We start from the raw sequence: 19,811 nt of genomic DNA on the forward strand, positions 1-19,811 counted from the left end.
ATACACTTCTCTCATCTAAACGGACGCAGCAGATGAGGAAATATTAGAGGAATTAAGGAGACGTGATGTTGAACTACGGTGGGATTGGACGCCGGCGGAATCTGGTCCAGGAGTAATGCGCGATGCGCTCCTGGTGGAGCGGGTGGACGGAGATGGAGTGGGGGGGAGGAGGAAGGGGCACAACAGGTGCAGGTGGTGCGTTTGGAGGCCCGCGCTCCATGGCTGCAGCAATCCTCTCCAGACTTGAGGAGATGCGCCCGAGAGGCCGCAGCAACATCGCCACCCGGACAAGACGGGCATTTGTTACTTTGCCGCACTTTGCTGCTCCCGCTGGCGTGCGCCATGCAAATCCGCTGTCATGGAACAAGTGCGCCTGCTCTTAAAGGGAATGTGAGATGACGCTCTGATTGGTTATTTTCACGTTACGCCCAAACCACACCTAGCTACTTCAGACCAACCCATTTAAGATTTGCGTCGGGCGCAAGAGTCATTTATCCCGCCGGTATCATAGCAACAGCGGCCGAGATCCGCCCACAAAGCTACTTGCGTTTTACGTTTCATACTTGCGTTTCAGATCGTTAAAATAGGGCCCTAAGTGTCATTCGGTTTTTGTCATGACAACTGAGGTTTAGGGTTAGAGAGTTAGAGTTAGAGTTAGAGTTAGAGTTCATGTGTCATGAGAGGGTCACGCGTTTATGACAGGGTCATGTGTTCATGACAGTGTCATATCATTCTTATGTAGATAACTTCAAGTAAAGTGTTACCAGAATTATTAATTAAAGCAGGTCTTGAAAATCATTTTAAACTTTTATCTCAACCTGCTTGAGAGTACCGGTTTTGAACAAAAAGCTAGTTAACAAGAGAGCAACTACTATTTCTAAGTAATGACCATATTCTTTCATCAGGAAGCCTCATTTTTTTCAATGCTTATGTTTGGAGTGAGCACGTTGAAGTTCTCCTGAATGATGAATTAGAACTTTTTTTTGCCTCCCTTTGTCCATAATGATCCATGTGGTTGAATTGTGAAAAAAGTCAGCCAAACTCAACTTCTGTGACTAATTCCAAAACTGATATCCAAAGAGACTCAAAGAGAAACAGAAAGCATCGACTGCACTGCAAACATTGTGCCGAATAGTAGAAATACGATGCTGTATTCTATAAATGTGAAACACTTTCAGTTTTACCTATTACACCTTCAGGGAAATGGTTTCAGTTATAATAATTGGATACATTTAAACACATGCAGACAAAAGAAACTCAACAGGTAGATTGTGTTTCAGCTTTTGTTGTCTTAAGAAGACCTGATTGTAACACCAGATTGTCCGTTTACCCGTCTGGCTCTATAATCTTTTTCTCCGTTTTTCTCCCTAACCTATTTTTTTTCCAGTCCGTTTGCTCGTCCCAGCAGCTGTCTCTGTCCTAGCAGCCAGAACAGCAACGTTTTCATGGTATCACTGTCAGCTTAAATCCTATTGTGCTACAGCAGTCAGCAGAATGCAAAATGTGTTTGCATTAATGTAATTTGCTTGTCTTCTGACAGAGTTTCCAGTTGTCAGTTGCTGCTTCACTTGTCCTTCCGTATACTTTGTGGTCAAATACAGTATATGTGTGGGTAGATGGGAGAAAAGCAGGTATTTATGTAGGTTACTGGTGTGTGCGTGTGTGTGTGCATTGGGTAGATAAATGTCTGGTTATCTTAAAGAGTGTGTGTCGGTGTGTGTTACTGTGTACACTCACCTTGTAGAATCGCCGCAGTAAATGCAGACTTTCTTCTCTACCACCCTGCAAACACAAACATTTTTATACACTATAATTGCAAATACACAGTCTGAACCATCATTCATCTGATATAAGTTAAACATCCTTATCTTCATTAAATGTGTCTTTTCAAACAATGAACACTTAAGAATAGAATTGCCAGAAATAGTGTTGGTTATAAAAATGAAAAAGGAATAGATAGACGCTAATGTTTTTAAGCGCTGGCCTTAACACAGCCTCCCCTAACTGTGACACTTCAAATAAATGAACAGACATTAACAGAAAGAAAATACATAATTATTTATTTAAACTGAAAACTGTGTATTTGTAAACATATGTTCTCTTATTCTCCCCTCTCTCTCTCTCTCTATTTTGATTTGCCATAAACAAAGAAAACATGTTGTTGCCAAAGCAGTTTACAGAACATTCATATATACTGTACGCCCTCTCTCCTTCTCTTTCTCCCTCCCTCCCTCCCTCTCTCTCCCCTTCTTTCTCTCCCTCCCTCCTTCCCTGTACTGGCTGTCCTTAGAAAGGGTGACACCTGTCATATTCAAATAACTGCTAATGAATCGCATACTTAATAGGAATCAGATCTGATTTACGGGCAACTATTAAATAATGATGTCACTCCTGCGCTGGTTTTTTCAAGGCCATTTCCTTTTACTGGTATAAATCCATCCCTAGTTTGCCCCATTCCAGGATGTGTCAGAGAGCTAGAGGTAGGATAGTTATGGGCAGCCAGTGTTCTTCCTGTAGTAACTACTAGAATGAAAGTAGTTTAGATACTGTAATCCTTCAACAATGTGAAGCCGTGTTTGTTTAGCACTGAATAAACTAAATCTGAGAAATGCCGGCCTGCTTTCCTGTCAGACATTAGTAACATGACTGGTCCTGGTCATGATTTCCCCACAGCAGGGCGAAAGAGAATTAGCAGGGTCAGGGCAGACTTCACATTATAACAGTAAGGTCAGTTCTTTGGTATTGTGTCTTCACTGAATAGCACACATAAGAGAGAAGCCAAAAGCTACAACAAAAAAATTAAGCAAAATGAACTTTGACTAAAAATAATGACCATAATTGCTGGAAAACCTCTTAACATTACCATTCCAGCCACAGGAGTGCTGTCCTAATTGAAATGGGTTCTTCATTAATGTTAAACTGTATCAGAGGTAGGGAATTCTTCAAGCAGAAACCACCAATGATTTTAAACTGACTAATATTAGTGGGTAAAACCTGGCTTTGGAAAAATTATTGTAAAATGTCCATGGTCAGGTTTCTTTTAAATTCAGTCAGATAAGATGGGGATTTTTTTTTCTTTTTTTTTAAATGAAATGAAAAATGAAAAAAAAAGTACTTCATGTAACTCCAGTGAAAAAAGAAAAGAGGAATGCAAAGAACGAGAGGGTGTGAAGGATTACCCTGAACTGAGAGAAGAGGAAATAAAAACAATTCTCAGAAGGACAAGGAAGACTAATTGAGGGCTGTCCAAGTCAGGGCGGGTAGCAGGAGAGTGAATGAGGAGGAGAAGACAGTTAATGAGATAAGATGTGAGGGTTGAGAAGAGTGCAGTAAAAGAGGAAACGGGTGGTCCGGCTTCTCCCTGCTGAACAATATCTTAGGTCATAAACACAAAGTAGCACTTATTGAGAAACCCTGCACCTACAGGTTCTGAGGAAGTGGTAATGTTTAATGTAAAAGGGGTTGTTTTACTGCTATGGATGGCACAAGATCCAACTTTCCACCTCTCACCTGCTGATCAATGACATTCTTTATGCCCGTTTGTGGGAGTATTGATTCTGTGTGGTGTGTGGGTGATCTATGACAGGACTGTATGCATGAGTACTGATGTAGCGTGTACATGTTTGTGTGTGCTGTACCTCCAGGCAGGCCAGATGTACATCTTTGATTATACAGTGGTTTCCAGAAAGCACAGACTGCTTCAGTAAAAGGCAGCTAAGCTCCAGGGTAGCTAGACGCACTTTACCATCTACACACACACACACACACACACACACACACACACACACACACACACACACACACACACACACACACACACACACACACACACACAACACACACACACACACACACACACACACACACATACAGTATTTAGGATAAAATTCTTTAGTTCCATCTTGGCTCCACAAAGCAAAGTTTACATGAAATAATGTGTTCAACGTTAATGTCTGATATGTAATTAACAGACCAAAATGTGTTCATTCATGGTTTTTCAGCTACAAGTTTAACATCTTCTACTACATTCACATTCACTTGTGAAGAAATTCTTGTAATACATATTGTACTTAAAAGAATGTGTCCATGCTCATATGTTCAGTTTGAAAACATGCAAATGAAATAAATATCTAATAACTAAAGATATTAACTTAATGTTTATGATCTCGTGTGTGTGTGTGTGTGTGTGTGTGTGTGTGTGTGTGTGTGTGTGTGTGTGTGTGTGTTCGCGCGTTACCTGGCTGTGATGCCTGGCTCATAACTCTGATCAGTCTCTCTACCAGCACCAGGCTGTAAGAGCTCTTCTCCTGGTCAGGAACTGGCAACTGCAGACGCTCCAGAAGATCTCGGTTAATACCTACAGACGAATGGACATGCACGCAGACTCAGTGGCATCAAACATGAATACCGTCAAACTAAAGATTTGTTAAAAGATTATAATAATACCCTATCTTGCCGTCAGTCTTGTGTCTACTCAAAAATAATCTGAGGTGTGGCGTCATTTCAATCAACCTTATATTTCCCATAAGAGTGGCCACTGTGACTCTATGGCTCAGGCTAACTTTACACTTACCACCTCCATTTTAGAGATTTGGGGAAATGAGGACTTGCACAAAAAAAACGAATGTCACCGTTTAAGAGAGGTGCTGTATTGTCATTATTCTGTATTGCATTATACAGGGAGGTTTTAACCCTATTTGACCTACTCTCCTTGATATAAATGGGGTAGACAAAATAATAATGTCAGTATAACATAACACAATTCAACAGCACCACAAACTACATCCTCCAAAAGGATCATACAGTTAAATCGACACCTCTCTAAAACGGTTATCAAAATTGGAACATTATCAACCTTCATGAAGGTAGGATTTATACGCATGAACGTTGCATCAGATTGCATTAGTTGTAGCTAACTGAGTGTATATTCAAACACATTTGTTCACATGTAAAGTAGGAAACCGTTCTCTGCCCCAAAAACACCCCACAATTGAACCAAATGTTTTCAGTTCTGTTGAGTCAGTCAAGTCCTGGTTTTTAGAAATATAAGCAGTTGTGCACAGCCTACATGTAAATTGGCCACCAGTATGGACGCCAGCTAGCTTCATTTCACCAGTGAGCCACTAAATGAAAAGAAAGGCCAACCTTTGCTGTGTGAGACAGCATACAGCAGGCAGAGGACAAATAGGGCATGGTAGTCATCATTGGTGCAGTCGAGAGCACTGTACACCATGTCTAAGAATGGTCTGTAGAGACAGAGAGAGGATATCATCAGTTAATAAACATGTCTGTCTTTCCTTTTATTCATTCTTTCCATGTCTTAGACCAATCTTAACAGCTTGGTGTGCTCAGATATGTGTGTACATGTACCTGCTCCTCTGCGTGTGTGTGCGGGTGGCTGCAGCGGTCTTCTCTTCATCAGTGATGTTCTGCTCCGTCAGCTCTGACACCTTACACTTGTCCATCACCACCATCTCTATCTCTGTGCGCACGCACGCGCACACACACACACACACACACACACACACACACACACACACACACACACACACACACACACACACACACACACACACACACACACACACACACACACAAGTATTTACTTGCATAAATATCCATAAATGTAAATTTTATAACATGCTTTTCACATTCACATCACACATGCTCAGCAAAAACTCCCATCATAGATATGAAGACAGAAATGAGCTATTGTCACCAGTGAATATGAATGTAAAGTCTGAAGTGCTTCCTTCTCATCCTTCACTGGTTTAAAAAAAAAAAAAGAAAAAAAAAAAAAGAAATTTGTTCATGCCAACCGCGTCTGCTTACGATTAATTAGGGAACACAATATTAATTTTCAATGCATAAATCTTATTTGATAGCATTAAAATGCAAGGATCAAATTAAAATATAATCAATGATATACAGCATGTCTAATGTACCATCTATGCGTCAAAAAGTGTCTTATTTTACTTTTTTCTTATCAATCAGTTAAATAGGGTGGGTGTTGTTTTTCCACCCCAAATGGTACATGTTTCATATTGAAACTATCTGTTCCTCTGCAGCCCACGTTGTGATTTGTGTTAAAACCCATGCTGTCAGGTGCTTTTGCGCCTTCGGAAGCAATGAAGACTGTGTACCCCTGCACAAAGACTCTCTGCAAAAAGAGTCTTTGTACCCCTGCACAAAGACTCTCTGCAAAAAGAGTTTATTCAGTCAGTAATAAAGAGTAAGAAGGAATCCTTTCAGAGGAGTGAAATGGTGACATTTTTACGTACACACACACACACACACACCAACAAACACAAACATGCACACGGAGCAGGAGTGAGAGACAGGCGGAGAGGTGAGGAGCACAGGATGAATGTGTCACCGTGGAAATGGACAGTCAGCTGCTGCCATGGACAGTTTGTTGGACACGTGGCCAAACAAAAGGAAGCAGCTGAAAGAAGGTGACCTCATCTCAAAACTGTCAGAAAGGAATTTTTTCGTTATATTTAGTTTCTTTCTACTTCTGCATTTTAGTTTAGCTTACATTTTAACACTCTTTCATTCTTTGACATTTGTTGTTTTTAACACTTCCTTTTTCAGGAATCAAGCATGTTCTTAACTTGATAACTGTCTTGCGTCTGATAAGGAAGCTAATCTGAATTTGACAATAAACAGTGACTCCATGGAGATGACATTAACAGTCATGTGCACATTGAATTAAGCGGCCAAAATGAAGAGCAAAAAAAGCAGAGCACATTTAGAGTAAAAGTTTTTAGTTATTTTGTCTTTTAAAGTTAGTTTCTCTCTTTTTTGTTTGGAGACGAGGACTGCTGCTGTGGTGGCCGTTGGGTAACCAGGGTGCATCACGGGAGACTGTGTCTTATTGATGGGAGTAAAGAAACACTGACAAACAGTCCTGTACTGCCGTGTCCTGGGAGACACACACTCACCTTCCGCCGTCTCCCCACTCGCTCTGCTTCCCTTAGAACTCCCTCCTCCTACTCCCTCTGTACCTTTTCCTTTCTCCCTCTCTCGACCTCCCTCCCTCTCTCCTCCTCTGCTTTCGTCGTCCCAGCCCTCCTCTACTCCTCCTCCGCTGCCTCCTCCCCCTCCCCGAGCTCTTTCGTCATCCTCCTCCTCGCCTAGGTTCTTGTAATTAGGCCTCTTCTGAGTTCTCTTGCGGCCACGGTGGCGGGACAGCTCCAGGGAGCGCTCCAGAGACTCCAGGGGCTTGGTGAAGCAGCGCACACCTCCTGCACTGGCCTGAGGGATTAGAGAAGGGACACAGAGGCAAGGGGGTGAGCTGGGAAGACAGCACATGCTTGGAAGTGACAATTATAACCCTTTCACACCGCTGACATGTTTTGGGCCAAGGTTGTCTGATCAGTGTTCAACCCTCCTTTTGGAAATTCAAACCAAGCTAGTCAACACGGGTATATCCCTGGTCGTGACAATTCAGAGATTACCTGGGTCACAACCCGGGAGCAGTGCATACCAATTACCTTAAAAGGTCCCATGGCATGAATATTTCACTTTATAAGGTTTTTTAACATGAATATGCGTTCCCCCAGCCTGCCTACGGTCCCCCAGTGGCTAGAAATGGCGATAGGTGTAAACCGAGACCTGGGTATCCTGCTCTGATTTTGAGAAAATGAAAGCTCAGATGGGCCGATCTGGAATCTTCTCCCTATGAGGTCATAAGGAGCAAGGTTACCTCCCCTTTCTCTGCTTTGCCCGCCCAGAGAATTTGGCCCACCCATGAGAGAGAGACATCATGGCTTTCAAACAAGCAAAGTGGCAGTTGGTCAAGGCCACACCCCCACCCTCCACCTAGCCCCCCCTCTCTCCTCCTCAATAGCTACAGACACAGAAATGGCACATACTAAGTAAAGCTCATTGTGGGACTGGCTCTAGTGGCTGTAATTCTGCACCAAGGCTGAATTTTGGGAAAGAGACTTCAGATACAGTATTAGGGGACCACTAAGGTCTATATAAAAGAGACTTCAGATACAGTATTAGGGGACCACTAAGGTCTATATAAAAGAGACTTCAGATACAGTATTAGGGGACCACTAAGGTCTATATAAAAGAGACTTCAGATACAGTATTAGGGGACCACTAAGGTCTATATAAAAGAGACTTCAGATACAGTATTAGGGGACCACTAAGGTCTATATAAAAGCATCCAAAGAGCACCATGTCATGGGACCTTTAAGTGCTAGAAATGGGCGGTGTTTTACACATTCACATTCAGTGAACAGCTAACTTGTCACATACTCCAGTCCAGCTGTATACCACAAGAACTAATGTTTTGTAGCTACTTGAATTTCTTTTTTCTACTATGAAATCGTCAAAGTATTTATGTGCTTTCAAAGATGTTTTTGGTTAAAATATAGCAGAAGCCGTTCTGTGACTTTGCTTCTCGGTTTTTCACATCCATAGTGTTACACAGTGGTAACACAATACCATACCTCCCAAATGTGCTGTATACATATATACAAATGCAGGTAATAGTTCAAAACAAGTGAGAAAAGGTAAAGTAATGATAATCTGGAGTAAACGCACACAGAGGCGGGATACTTAAAAGAAACTAACTGTCCTGTTTCCAGGAAACAATACTGCAACCCTGCACACACATGAACACGCATAAAAACACATGCAAACCATATATAACTGATATGCCTTTATCTTCTCACACATGCACACAAACAGAGAGCCTTACAGTAAATCCGTCTTGCGCCATCTTGTTGATCAAAGTCTGTTAACACACAAAAACCTCTTCCTCCCAGATATATTTTATCAGAGAAAATTACCACTTGATGCAACAAATGCAAACATACACAGTTTATCGCTGGCTTTGAGGCCATGTTGGTGAGGCCGTACTGGAACTAGAAGTAACCCACTTCTCACATATAGCCCTCAGACTTACTCCAAAACCCAGATATGCACACAGGAAACAGCTGGTAAATGATAATGATGCTGAGCAGAGATGTCAACACCCTCTGAATCATAATGATAATTACAACCCCCAACACACACACGTGACCAGAATTGGCCGATTTTCACGTGATCGGTCATCACCGGCGACCGGCAGGACAGTCTGACGTGTGCAGATTTTATGCCGGTCAAATGCACTCGGGGGGCCGCATGATTACCATCGCACAGGATAAGCGCACCGCCGCTCAATCGGTTGTTTATGAAATGTTCTAAGGTCGTAATTAAGCACGGCTCTGCAGAGCAGTCTGCTCTACTGATCTCAGCCGCTCCCTCTCTCCCCTGTGAGGCTGAAAAACTCGAACATGGAAACCGCGGGTCCCGTGAAATAAGACAGCTACAGTTTATCGGAAAATAGCGTTGGGCACACTGACTTTGATGAATTTACTGTTTATCAGACCCCAGATGAGACAAGAAGCTAACGATAGCGAACGCTGCGGTGACTGTCCCTCTGCCTCTGACGCCCGGCTGCAGGAGACGCTGTATTTAAAAAAAAAAAACGTTATGGTTTAAAACGCTTTCCAGGTTAGTGGGGATGCATACCGCTCAAAACCAACATTAAAAAACGTAGTAATCTTCCCCCAGCGTTTAGTTTTTAGTTGGATACTGGATGTGAAAAGAAGGAAATGGTTCTTCCATAACATTGCACTTTAGATGTGTGTGAATTTCCCACACAGTAATTTATATACTGTATGTAATTGTTGCAATTACATTATTATAATGCATAATTTGTTTTCAACCAATGTCATAATTTAGAATTATATAAATTGCATTTAGTATTATTTAGTGATTTTATTTGGTAAGAGTAAAGTGCTTTTATTTTGAAGTCTCTGCGCAAGGCCTCTTGGGACGCTCGTGAGTGAGAGAGTCGGCAAGCTAACAGCAAGCGAAGCACGGACAATTTAATGCTCCGATAAAAGTTTTAAGGTTGTTATAGCGGATGTCAGCGATCTAAGGAAACCTCTATTCCCTTGTGTACAGCATGCAGCCAACGAGATTTCACGGTGGATTTGGAGAAGCTTCAAATAAATCTGTAGCAAGAAAACCACTTGTGTCTGCCAGTGCTTTGAGGGAGTTATAGTGTAGTTCTATTTTATAGCGATTATCTATTCAAAAAATTTTCTATGCAAAATGTAAAATGTTCTATTAAAGAAAAGATAGAAAATAAATATTTGTGTTTGCTGTAAAGTGGTAATCGGAATCAGCCTAGAAAGTTGTAATCGGTGAATTCTCTATAAAAATGTTTTTTTTATTACACTCTATTTTTGACTCATTGGGTCGATCAAACAGTGATGCCAGAGCAGAAATGCATTTGATCAAATGGCTCAACACAGGGAGGCTTTAGCACACTATACCAAACTAGTGGAAAGGGGGCAGAAGTGTGACCTGTTGGAGAGATTGCTTTGGCTGTGCTGAGAGAGATATGAGCCATCATCAGTACCAATTTTACTACTGTACTTATTCAGGCTAACCTGAAAAGTGCACTTCTAACACGATTAACTGTTGTGGGATGTGCTCAGGCAACATACAAATGTGCCTGAATATTGTGATGTCATGAAAAATCATGCAAACTTGTGATAAGTAGATTTGTTTGATTGTAATTGTACTTGGTTTTAATTCAATTGCCAATATGATTGAGCATGTACGCATTTCTCTTTGTGTATACATATGTATATGCATGTAATATTGTATTCACTTTTATCCAGATTGATTTATTCCTTTACATTATTATTATTATTATGTTTTTCCCCCTGTGGACAACAGTAAGATAAGCTATTCAGGATCTAAATAAACCGATCAATACTATAGGGCGACTGAAAATAAAGGGCCACTGAATGCCAAGGTACCGGTAATCCTGCTTCTGTGGTTTCAATTGTATGTAAAGAGTCAACTTTGTTGAAGAATACAAAGAGGAGGAAGAGGATCAGGTATCTCACGTTGAAACTAGGTGGCCCCTTTTAATTTCACTTCTTACGCTAACACAAACCACCAAACACACGTGAAATCGTAGGTACATCGATGCACAAATGTACTCTTGGTGTAATGTGTCAGAAGATGTGGGCACATCCTCCTTATGTGCCAAGAACAGTTGCAGTTTCTGAGTATACACACTTACTGGAAGGAGCTGTGTGCCAAATGAATCAAAAACAAAAGTTATACCTTATGTTTAGGTCCGTTTCTTTGGCTAAACTGATTCATTGCTTGATGATCGTGAATGCTATTAGTAGTAGAGTTTTTATTTTATTTTTTATTGCTCTGTTTATCACTCCTTCCTGCCTGGTCCATCTCACCTACATCCCCTCTTGTTTTACTCTTCACCTTTTCTCCATGTTCTCACAAGAGGAAAGGTGGCCTTATAAGGAATAAACTGTAAAAAACGTCATTCTTAATTTCAGCTCAGTCTGTATGTATTCCCATAAGTATTCTTTATTGAACTGGGAATAACAAGCTAAAACATGGTTGTTACGGACTAAAATGTGTTTTTAATGGTTTGTGTTTCAGATTAAAAAGGACAATTCCGGCACAAAATGAACCAAGGGGTTAATAACACACGATTACTGAGTCAACCATTCTCTGGGATATGTTTTCATGCTAATCAAGTGTGTCTCTAGCTTGAAACAAGCTACTGCAAACCACTGATTAGCTTATAACGCTATTCGTCGGGGCATGGGTACACACCTGGGTTCATTTTGCGCCGGAATTGTCCTTTAAATCAACCCTGAAGCATAATAGAGTAAAAAGCCTTAGCATCTCAAGTCTTTGTAATCCTTCCTGTAGCCAGCCAACAAAAACATTGATATATGCATCTACCATCTGTATCAGGTCTGAGCGCTTAGGATTGTATTGTAGTTGCTGCTAAAAACACAGTGTGTATGCTGTCAGACATAAACCACAGACTAGCATTAGTGTGTATGTGTTGCACCTGTTAGCTGACTATATTCTGGTAAACCGCTCACACTCTCAGACTATGCTGAGAAATTAATGGAGGTCAGGAAGTGTGTAAGGCAAACCTACACACACACGCTCAGACAAAGCCCTGCACAAACACACCTTGCAGCACATTGAAATAGGGCACCATTTGCAGGTCAAAGATATACCTTTAAATGCACACAAATAAAACAGCTGCATGTGCTTTGGTAAAAAGATACAGTATACAGGTAGAGACATGCAAATGTTGTGACATCATGTATCTAACTGGTGCACTTGCAAGAAAACGTGTACAAAAGAGAGAGAGAAAAAAAAATTCTTCCAGGAAAGAGATTTAGGTTAGGTGAGCCAGCTCTGTCAGTGTTCCATCATGTGACCCAATTTCCTGCCACATCACAGACAAACAGGAAGTACTGATTGACCACCTGTGCATAAACAGAGCCCATGCCTCATCAGTCTGTGTTTCATCTACAATAAATCAAACAATAACACAACAGCAGTTCTATCTGATGTGGCGGAAACAATTACTATTCAAAATCCAACATGCAACATTTTTTTTTAAAAGAGAGTAATTCTGTACAACTTTGTATTTATCTGTTAGGGATTTTGAGGAATTATCATGGGCTTTTTCAACAATAAATCATTCTGCAAAATGCAGGTGTCCTATGTGCCTGCAAACATGCAGAATGAACAAAAACATGCATTTGAAAGCACATTTAAGCAATAAACAAGGACACAAATACTCACATCACTGCATGTTAAAAGAAAGTGAAGGATTTGAAACCGTAACCAGTCTTCAATTCAGAATAATACAACCTTATTTGACTCCTGAATGGAGAAAAGGTCATGGGCCCTGTTAGTCTGCTGTGCCTCTGAGGAAGGCAAGCAATAAAAGCTCCTGTTGCTAGTTAATCAGTGACACAATAGTAGTCAACAAATAAAGTGAACACAGGAAGTAATGAGGAGGATTACCTTTCTAAAAAGCCACAAGACAGTAAAACCTATATATATATATATATATATATATATATATATATATATATATATATATACATACACACACACACACACACACACACACACACATACATACATACATACATACATACATACATACATACATACATACATACATACATACATACATATACCACATACACACACACACACACACACACACACACACACTTCTCTAATGTTTAATTTAAAAATGCAACATGTGGCACTTTTAAAGAACACAAAATGCAGAAACAGAAAAGCACTGCTGAGTAAATAGCTAGCAGGCACTAGTTTGGGTCTGGCTGCCTCCTGTTGTGGTAGACCAACGTTGTTCATACATCACGCCTCAACTCACATTCACTGAAAAGGTAGGCTGCTTCTTACAACAGACACACACACACACACACGCACACACACACACCACACACACACACACACACAAACAAACCACAAGGGTTCTCAGAAACGCTCACTAGCTTAGCTCAGCACACCCACCTGGCTTTACAAACAGATGGTCAAAAAAATAAGAAGAGGGAGTGTGTGTGTGTGTGTGTGTGTGTGTGTGTGTGTGTGTGTGTGTGTGTGTGTGTGTAGAAAATGGAAGGAAGAGAGAATTAGAAAATGAGAGGTGAGGGGAATTAGATGGGGAAGGTAAGGGGGAGATAGAAAGAAAAACAAAAAGGGAAATAAAGATACAGATGTAAAATATAAAGAGACGTTCAGAGAAAGACGATACAAAGACAGCAGACAGAACGTTTCAATCCAATGCTTAGATGGCAGAAAGAATTGAAACAAGGAAAGATAGAGAAGAAAAATGAAAAGAAGAAAAAACAATGTAGATAATGAGCATATAGCTGCCTTGATGTGGGTGAATCATGGAGAAAACCATGACCCCGCAATCTCATAACCACCTACACGCACCTCTGGAACTCCACTCTTTGTGTGTGTGTGTGTGTGTGTGTGTGTGTGTGTGTGTGTGTGTGTGTGTGTGTGTGTGTGTGTGTGTGTGTGTGTGTGTGTGTATCCATGTGGTTGCCTGCGTAGGCGTGCTTGTGTGTATTTATTGTTTGTGCGCTGTACTCCCAGTGTATATGTACTTGTGTGACTCTGTATCACAATGTACAGTCTGCTGTGTGTGTGTGTGTGTGTGTGTGTGTGTGTGTGTGTGTGTGTGTGTGTGTGTGTGTGTGTGTGTGTGTGTGTGTGTGTGTGTGTATTGCAAATAAGTGGTTTTTAATGATGGTTCTGGGAGTGCTGTTGGTCAAATATTTTTGTGTTTGGTTTTCATGTTGGTTTGTATACAGTGTGTGTATATAACGTAATTGTGTTGTGTATGTTTCTGTGTGTGTGTGTGTGTGTGTGTGTGTGTGTGTGTGTGTGTGTGTGTGTGTGTGTGTACACGTGTGTGCGTTACCGTGTTCTTGTGTGTGCTGTGTATATCTGTCTGCGGGGTGAAGACAGACAGATCTCCGTTGAGAATAACTTCGGCCAGTGCGTTGACCATTGGCTGATAGTGAATGATCAGAAACACCTGAAAAATACACAGACATACACAATTAAGAAAGTAATAAAAAAAACATTTTTATAAACGAGAAGCGTTAATTGAAAAGTGAATGAAGTATATGTGGAAACAATGTATGGCAAAGTTCACATCTCTACTTAGTTGTTACTGCTCTTTTAACTGTACTGCATGTCAATATATTTTTTTAATTTTAGTCCAACTCTGAAGCATGCTAAATGAGTTCATTGGTTCACAGGTATAGCTTACAAGGAAAAGTAAAGCAAAAGCAAAAAAATTAAATCAACAAACGATGTAGATGAAACTCTTTTTCAGTCTTTTTAAAAATCCTTAAATTAAGTGTCCGGAGTGGGTTTCAGAACTGGACAAACTTCTATAAAACGTGGTAAAGAGTTTACTCTTTGAGGATAATTTATATTCCATGTTTAACACATTTCCGGAAGGATAAATATATATGATGCATAGGCAGAATGACTTGGCAGATTAACGTCAAACCACAAAACTAAAATATACCAGTGCTTTGGTGATGGCTGGGAGTAGCATCTGTTGTGTATGTTGCTTACTTGAGACAGCAGGTAGAGGGACACCTGAGGGTTAATCTTTCGCTCTTCAGACTAAAGAAACAGAACAAATAAAGGCCAGTCAATATCAGACAAATAGCAGGTCCACAGCTAGAACCAAGAAATGGAAAATAAGAAAATAATTATTATTAAACTGTTTGTATATATGTATATTATATTCTTCCTCTGCCTGTTAAATTAAACTATGTGGATACTGTTAAGAAACCAAAACCCTGCTTAAACTCACAAGATGACATGGGAGCCACTGTTTTGTCCTTGTCTAAGCACGGTGTGTTCCTGAGGGCATACATGCCCACCCAGACCAGATAGGGGAGACGTCATCGACTCGGACAAGATAACAATTGACGACATCTACTCAGTCTCATGATTGACATTTCACTTGGTATTATAAAAACAGCTGTAGAGAGCTTTTCGTTAGGTCATTGTCTGTACTATTCTGTAGTGCAGAGAAGGCCTCCTTGTCAGGTTCTCAAGTAAAATGAACATTAATATATCTTCAGTGGTCCTGTCTATTATTTGATAATGAAAATATTCCAACATAATCCCAATTGAGTTTCCAAACATCATAGCTTATGAATGCTATACTATGTGGTAGCCGATGGTGATGGTTTGTCATCAGACAAACCCGTAAATGCACCACCAGGATGGATTCACAGATCACGCCGCCATTTTAACTCTATTAAAAGTCAAATGTATAAAAATGAAGTAACTTTAACGAAAACCAGTGCGGATTCTAGGATCAGACCTTTAGGGGGGCTCAGCCCCTAATGGGAACGTGACACGGATACAGTGCCTTGCAAAAACGTTAACAATGAAAAAATGACGAAAGCTCCTTTATGGACTACCAGAATCATATGATAATGAGGTGAAAACAATAAATATATAAATAATAAAACCTTCCTTGACTGGGTTACAGGTGCAGAGCATTGACGACAGCGACACAGGATATTGAACCTGTTTCTTTGAACCTGTAAGTGTTTGCCCTCTGTCACTAACAGACAAGTTTGCAAACTCTAACTTGAAGCTATAAAATTGATAAAAAAATAAAAAATGAGCCCCCTAAAAAGGGTCACTGGTACTGAAAGTGACTTAAACCAGTGGGCCCCTGGAAGTTAGGGAAAACATATTTAAAAATGATAGCACCACTTGCATGAATTTGGAAATGGTTGTCAGTAATGAAAGTTTAAGCACATAGGATTTACTTGGCTGATTGTGCAAAACCACTGGTATGGTCTTGAGGATTAATCATGCCAAAAATGTACTGGTTCCACATATGTAATTCACTGCTTTTGTCCGTTTTATGTCATTGCACATTAATTATCTTGGGGTTTTGCTGAAAAATAACCAATTTAAAGATGTCACCTTGGACTGTGATGGGCTTTTTCACAATTTTTTGACATTTAACAAACAATTCACTGATTAACCAAAAAAGGAATCAATAGATCAATAAATGAAAATAATTGAGTTTTGGATTGTGAATGTTTTTAGCCTATTTAAGGCTGAAACTAAGATGAAGCTGTGCAAACAGTTTCTATGACATGTTCTTTAACACATTAGCTCTTGGAAAAACACATTGCATAGGTGTTGTAACACATCATGTGCAAACAATTTGACGTTAACACATCTTAGAAAGGAACGGAGTAAGCAGCTTTTATACAACAAGTTTTCCACTATGAAACCTGTTAACATCAGTGTAACCTAATTTATTTAGACATGCAGGGGAAGAAAACATACCGTCTCAGGGATAACCAAAGAGTAGACATAGAGGGGCAGGAACAGACGGTTGAGGAGGTGGTCGGTCAAAACGTCATTAAGGAATTCACAGTTGATGATGAGGATATCGTTCAGGTAGTGCAGGTGGTCAAGGTGCTCTGCTACGAGGTCACTTAACTTCCCTCTGTTCCTATGCCTGGGACACAACAAAGAGGCAGAGAGAGAGAGAGAGAGAGAGAGAGAGAGAGAGAGAGAGAGAGAGAGAGAGATATTATTTAGGAAGTGGTCAAGCTGCTCCACTCCCAGGTCTGCAAAATCAAGAATCAAAAAGTTATGAACTCCATGCTTTATTGTACATTATTAACTTAAATGGCATCTTGATGTATGTGCAGATTCACAATATATAATATGACACTGGCGTACAGAGAAAAAAAACAGACTTGAAAGCTACTTAAAAGGAAATGTACAGGCTGTATTTAGTGATTAAAAAAAAGAAAATGTACAGAGCCCCCCGAAGGGTCACTGCGAGATTGTTTTGGGGGGACTACTTTTGTGTTCCCTTGCAATATGTTTTGCATTCTCTAGCAAATATTTTATGTTCCCTCGCAATAAGTTTTGCGTTACCTCCAACACTTTTCTTCTTCCATTCCTTCTGAGCCATGTGTGTGTTTCCACTCAGCTGCCACGCCACAGCTGGATCAGCTCATTGAATTTGACTTTGAACTGGGCATTCTGCTGATATACTGCTCAATGGGCACATTCATACTCTGTTCTATAATCAATATTTATTGAATGTAGGCTATGAAAAGATAATTGTGCGATGTCAAAGGTGTCGCATGTGGCAATGAACCAACATTGAATTATCAGATAATCTGCCGCTCCCCCATGCTTTACGGAGCTTTAGGGACCTTTTTCACAGCAGACATTTTTGACTTGTCATAGTAGGAAAAGCACAGCTGAAATTGATAACCTTAACGATGGCTCAATTCCATCAAGTGTCCCAGTAAGCTATTTCAGTGACTCAGCATGCCCAATACCAGGGCCTCTCCTAAGTGGAATGCAGCCATCAGTAATGGTTTTGAATACACCTGGGCTTTTCCTACTATGACATGTCAACATGTCAACATGTCTGCTGTGAAAAAGGTCTATACAGGTTCCGCTCATTTTTTTTGCTAACAAGTCGTAGTTTGGATCCATTTTATTTCCATGGTTGTATCACATTAGACAAAAACTAATGTTATTTATCAGACAGTAAACAAACACGTACAGCTACCAACAACTTACCTATTTAGACACCATATAACTAATAATAATATGATGCAGTAGACCCAAAATATACTTACACTATTATACCAAATAATTTCAAGCCAAGGAGATCCTAATCCTGATCCTAATCCTAATAATGTGAAATATTTCAGTACTAGACCATCTATTTTGCCTGATGACGGTCTAGTACCGAAACGTTGCCAGCTATTAAATTTATTTTTGCAAGTTAGACACTGTGCGGGAGTTTCTTCGCAAATAAGGTCTATTTTGAAATCAAATACAATGCTAGTAGATCCAAAATATGTTACAGTTAGACGCCATGCTACCAAATTCTGTTGTAGACACCGCTTTTGCTACCAACCTGGACATTTATAGCTTAGACTAATGAGAGAGCAGGCTGTAATTAGAAAAATGTGACATGAAATCTGATGTGATTAAACAGATTGGTCCCACACAGTACAGAAATAAAAGGCCTTACTGATGTATAACTGGTAGAAAATGAACATACAGGCGACTGAAAGGGTTGTAGCCACAAGTGCAGGCTCTATTTTCACATTTTTGTCCCGAAACCAACGTTCTCTCTTTGTAGCACTACTACGACAGAATTTGTTGATGGACTGTACTATCCAACATGAGCGTATATCTCTCACTGTGGTCTGCTAAAATGCATTCAAAGTTATCAATATTGATGTCTGAAGCCAAAGCAGACAGTCAGAGAGACTTAAAATAGGCTAAAAAAAGCAAATGAGCGAAAAAATGAGGGGAACCTGTATAAAGGTCTGTAAAGCAGAGGGGGGCTGCAGATTCGACACCTCTGACATCGCACATGCAACGCAAAACATATTGTGAGGGAATGCAAAAGTAGTCCCCCCAAAAAAATCTCGCAGTGACCCCTGCGGGGGCTCCAGAATAATGTAATGTATACAACACATCATACCCTTGAATAGAAATGTCATCTAATCAGCACCAGGATAACCAGGATATGCCTGACCCCTAGAGGCCACGGTGAGAATTACACTGAGAAACACCGAAAGATAGATAGCACTTACTCTTCATCTGTCTGCACACACTTGTCCAGTTCGATGACATGGCTGCCAATAAACCAGACCAAGTTGCTGAAATATGGCACCGCTGTCTTATCTCGTATGTAGTGCAGCATGTGCTGGTTGTCCACTGGAGAGATTAGGGTCAAGATCAAGATCTGGGTTAGGGTTGTTACCAAGGTTGCCCACGGGTATCAAATACCCACAACCAACCCACCCACCCACGCACGCACCCACCCACCCACTCACGCACATGCACATACCCACGCACACGCACATACCCATACTGTATGTACACACACTTGGTGATCCCCGGATAATCACTAGAATGTGACCGTTAATAATGATAAAAAAAACAAACATCAAAATTAAAAGACAAATTAAGAAAATTAACCAACCATGTTAAGTTAAATTAAGTCCATAACCTGGTCCATTGTTACTACAAGGGAATACTACTGGAGTGGGATTAAGAGGAAAGCCAGTTGAGTTTTCCACTGAAACAACAGTGTGACTGGGGCTAATCTCGCCGTGTTCGCAGTGATCGGAGCTTGCACTCATCAGCTGTCACACTGATGCTTTCTGAAGAGGAGTTTTCTTTAGACATTAACAAAATCTAACTTTGTCTTTGTAGTAATGAAAGTCAAAAGATTAGTCATAGTATAAGCTTTTAAAAAATGTAATACATTTTATTCATGAACAAGGTTAAAGGGGAACTCCAACGATTTTACACATCAGAGTGTGTAAGGGGGAATACTGCAGCACGTGAAAAAAAAA

The 19,811-nt window shown here is 40.4% G+C and overlaps 1 protein-coding gene across 5 annotated transcripts in view; it reads right to left on the minus strand.

Moving 5' to 3' along the window:
• The window catches only part of clec16a (C-type lectin domain containing 16A), a 56,444-nt gene that overhangs the window by 18,956 nt on the left and 17,677 nt on the right, over positions 1 to 19,811 (minus strand). For 3 of the 5 annotated variants that reach the window (XM_039824615.1, XM_039824617.1, XM_039824614.1), the window contains 10 exons: positions 19,044 to 19,167; positions 16,750 to 16,924; positions 14,998 to 15,048; positions 14,330 to 14,446; positions 6,945 to 7,257; positions 5,371 to 5,482; positions 5,146 to 5,246; positions 4,238 to 4,357; positions 3,639 to 3,748; positions 1,738 to 1,782 (listed from right to left, as the gene is read on the minus strand). In XM_039824615.1, the coding sequence (XP_039680549.1) occupies positions 1,738 to 1,782; positions 3,639 to 3,748; positions 4,238 to 4,357; positions 5,146 to 5,246; positions 5,371 to 5,482; positions 6,945 to 7,257; positions 14,330 to 14,446; positions 14,998 to 15,048; positions 16,750 to 16,924; positions 19,044 to 19,167 (1,268 nt within the window). The remainder of the gene's footprint in view (positions 1 to 1,737; positions 1,783 to 3,638; positions 3,749 to 4,237; positions 4,358 to 5,145; positions 5,247 to 5,370; positions 5,483 to 6,944; positions 7,258 to 14,329; positions 14,447 to 14,997; positions 15,049 to 16,749; positions 16,925 to 19,043; positions 19,168 to 19,811) is intronic. The other 2 variants (XM_039824618.1, XM_039824616.1) reach the window with 1 other exon arrangement.

Source organism: Perca fluviatilis, chromosome 15, assembly GCF_010015445.1.
Source record: "Perca fluviatilis chromosome 15, GENO_Pfluv_1.0, whole genome shotgun sequence".
In the NCBI taxonomy this organism is placed as follows: domain Eukaryota; kingdom Metazoa; phylum Chordata; class Actinopteri; order Perciformes; family Percidae; genus Perca; species Perca fluviatilis.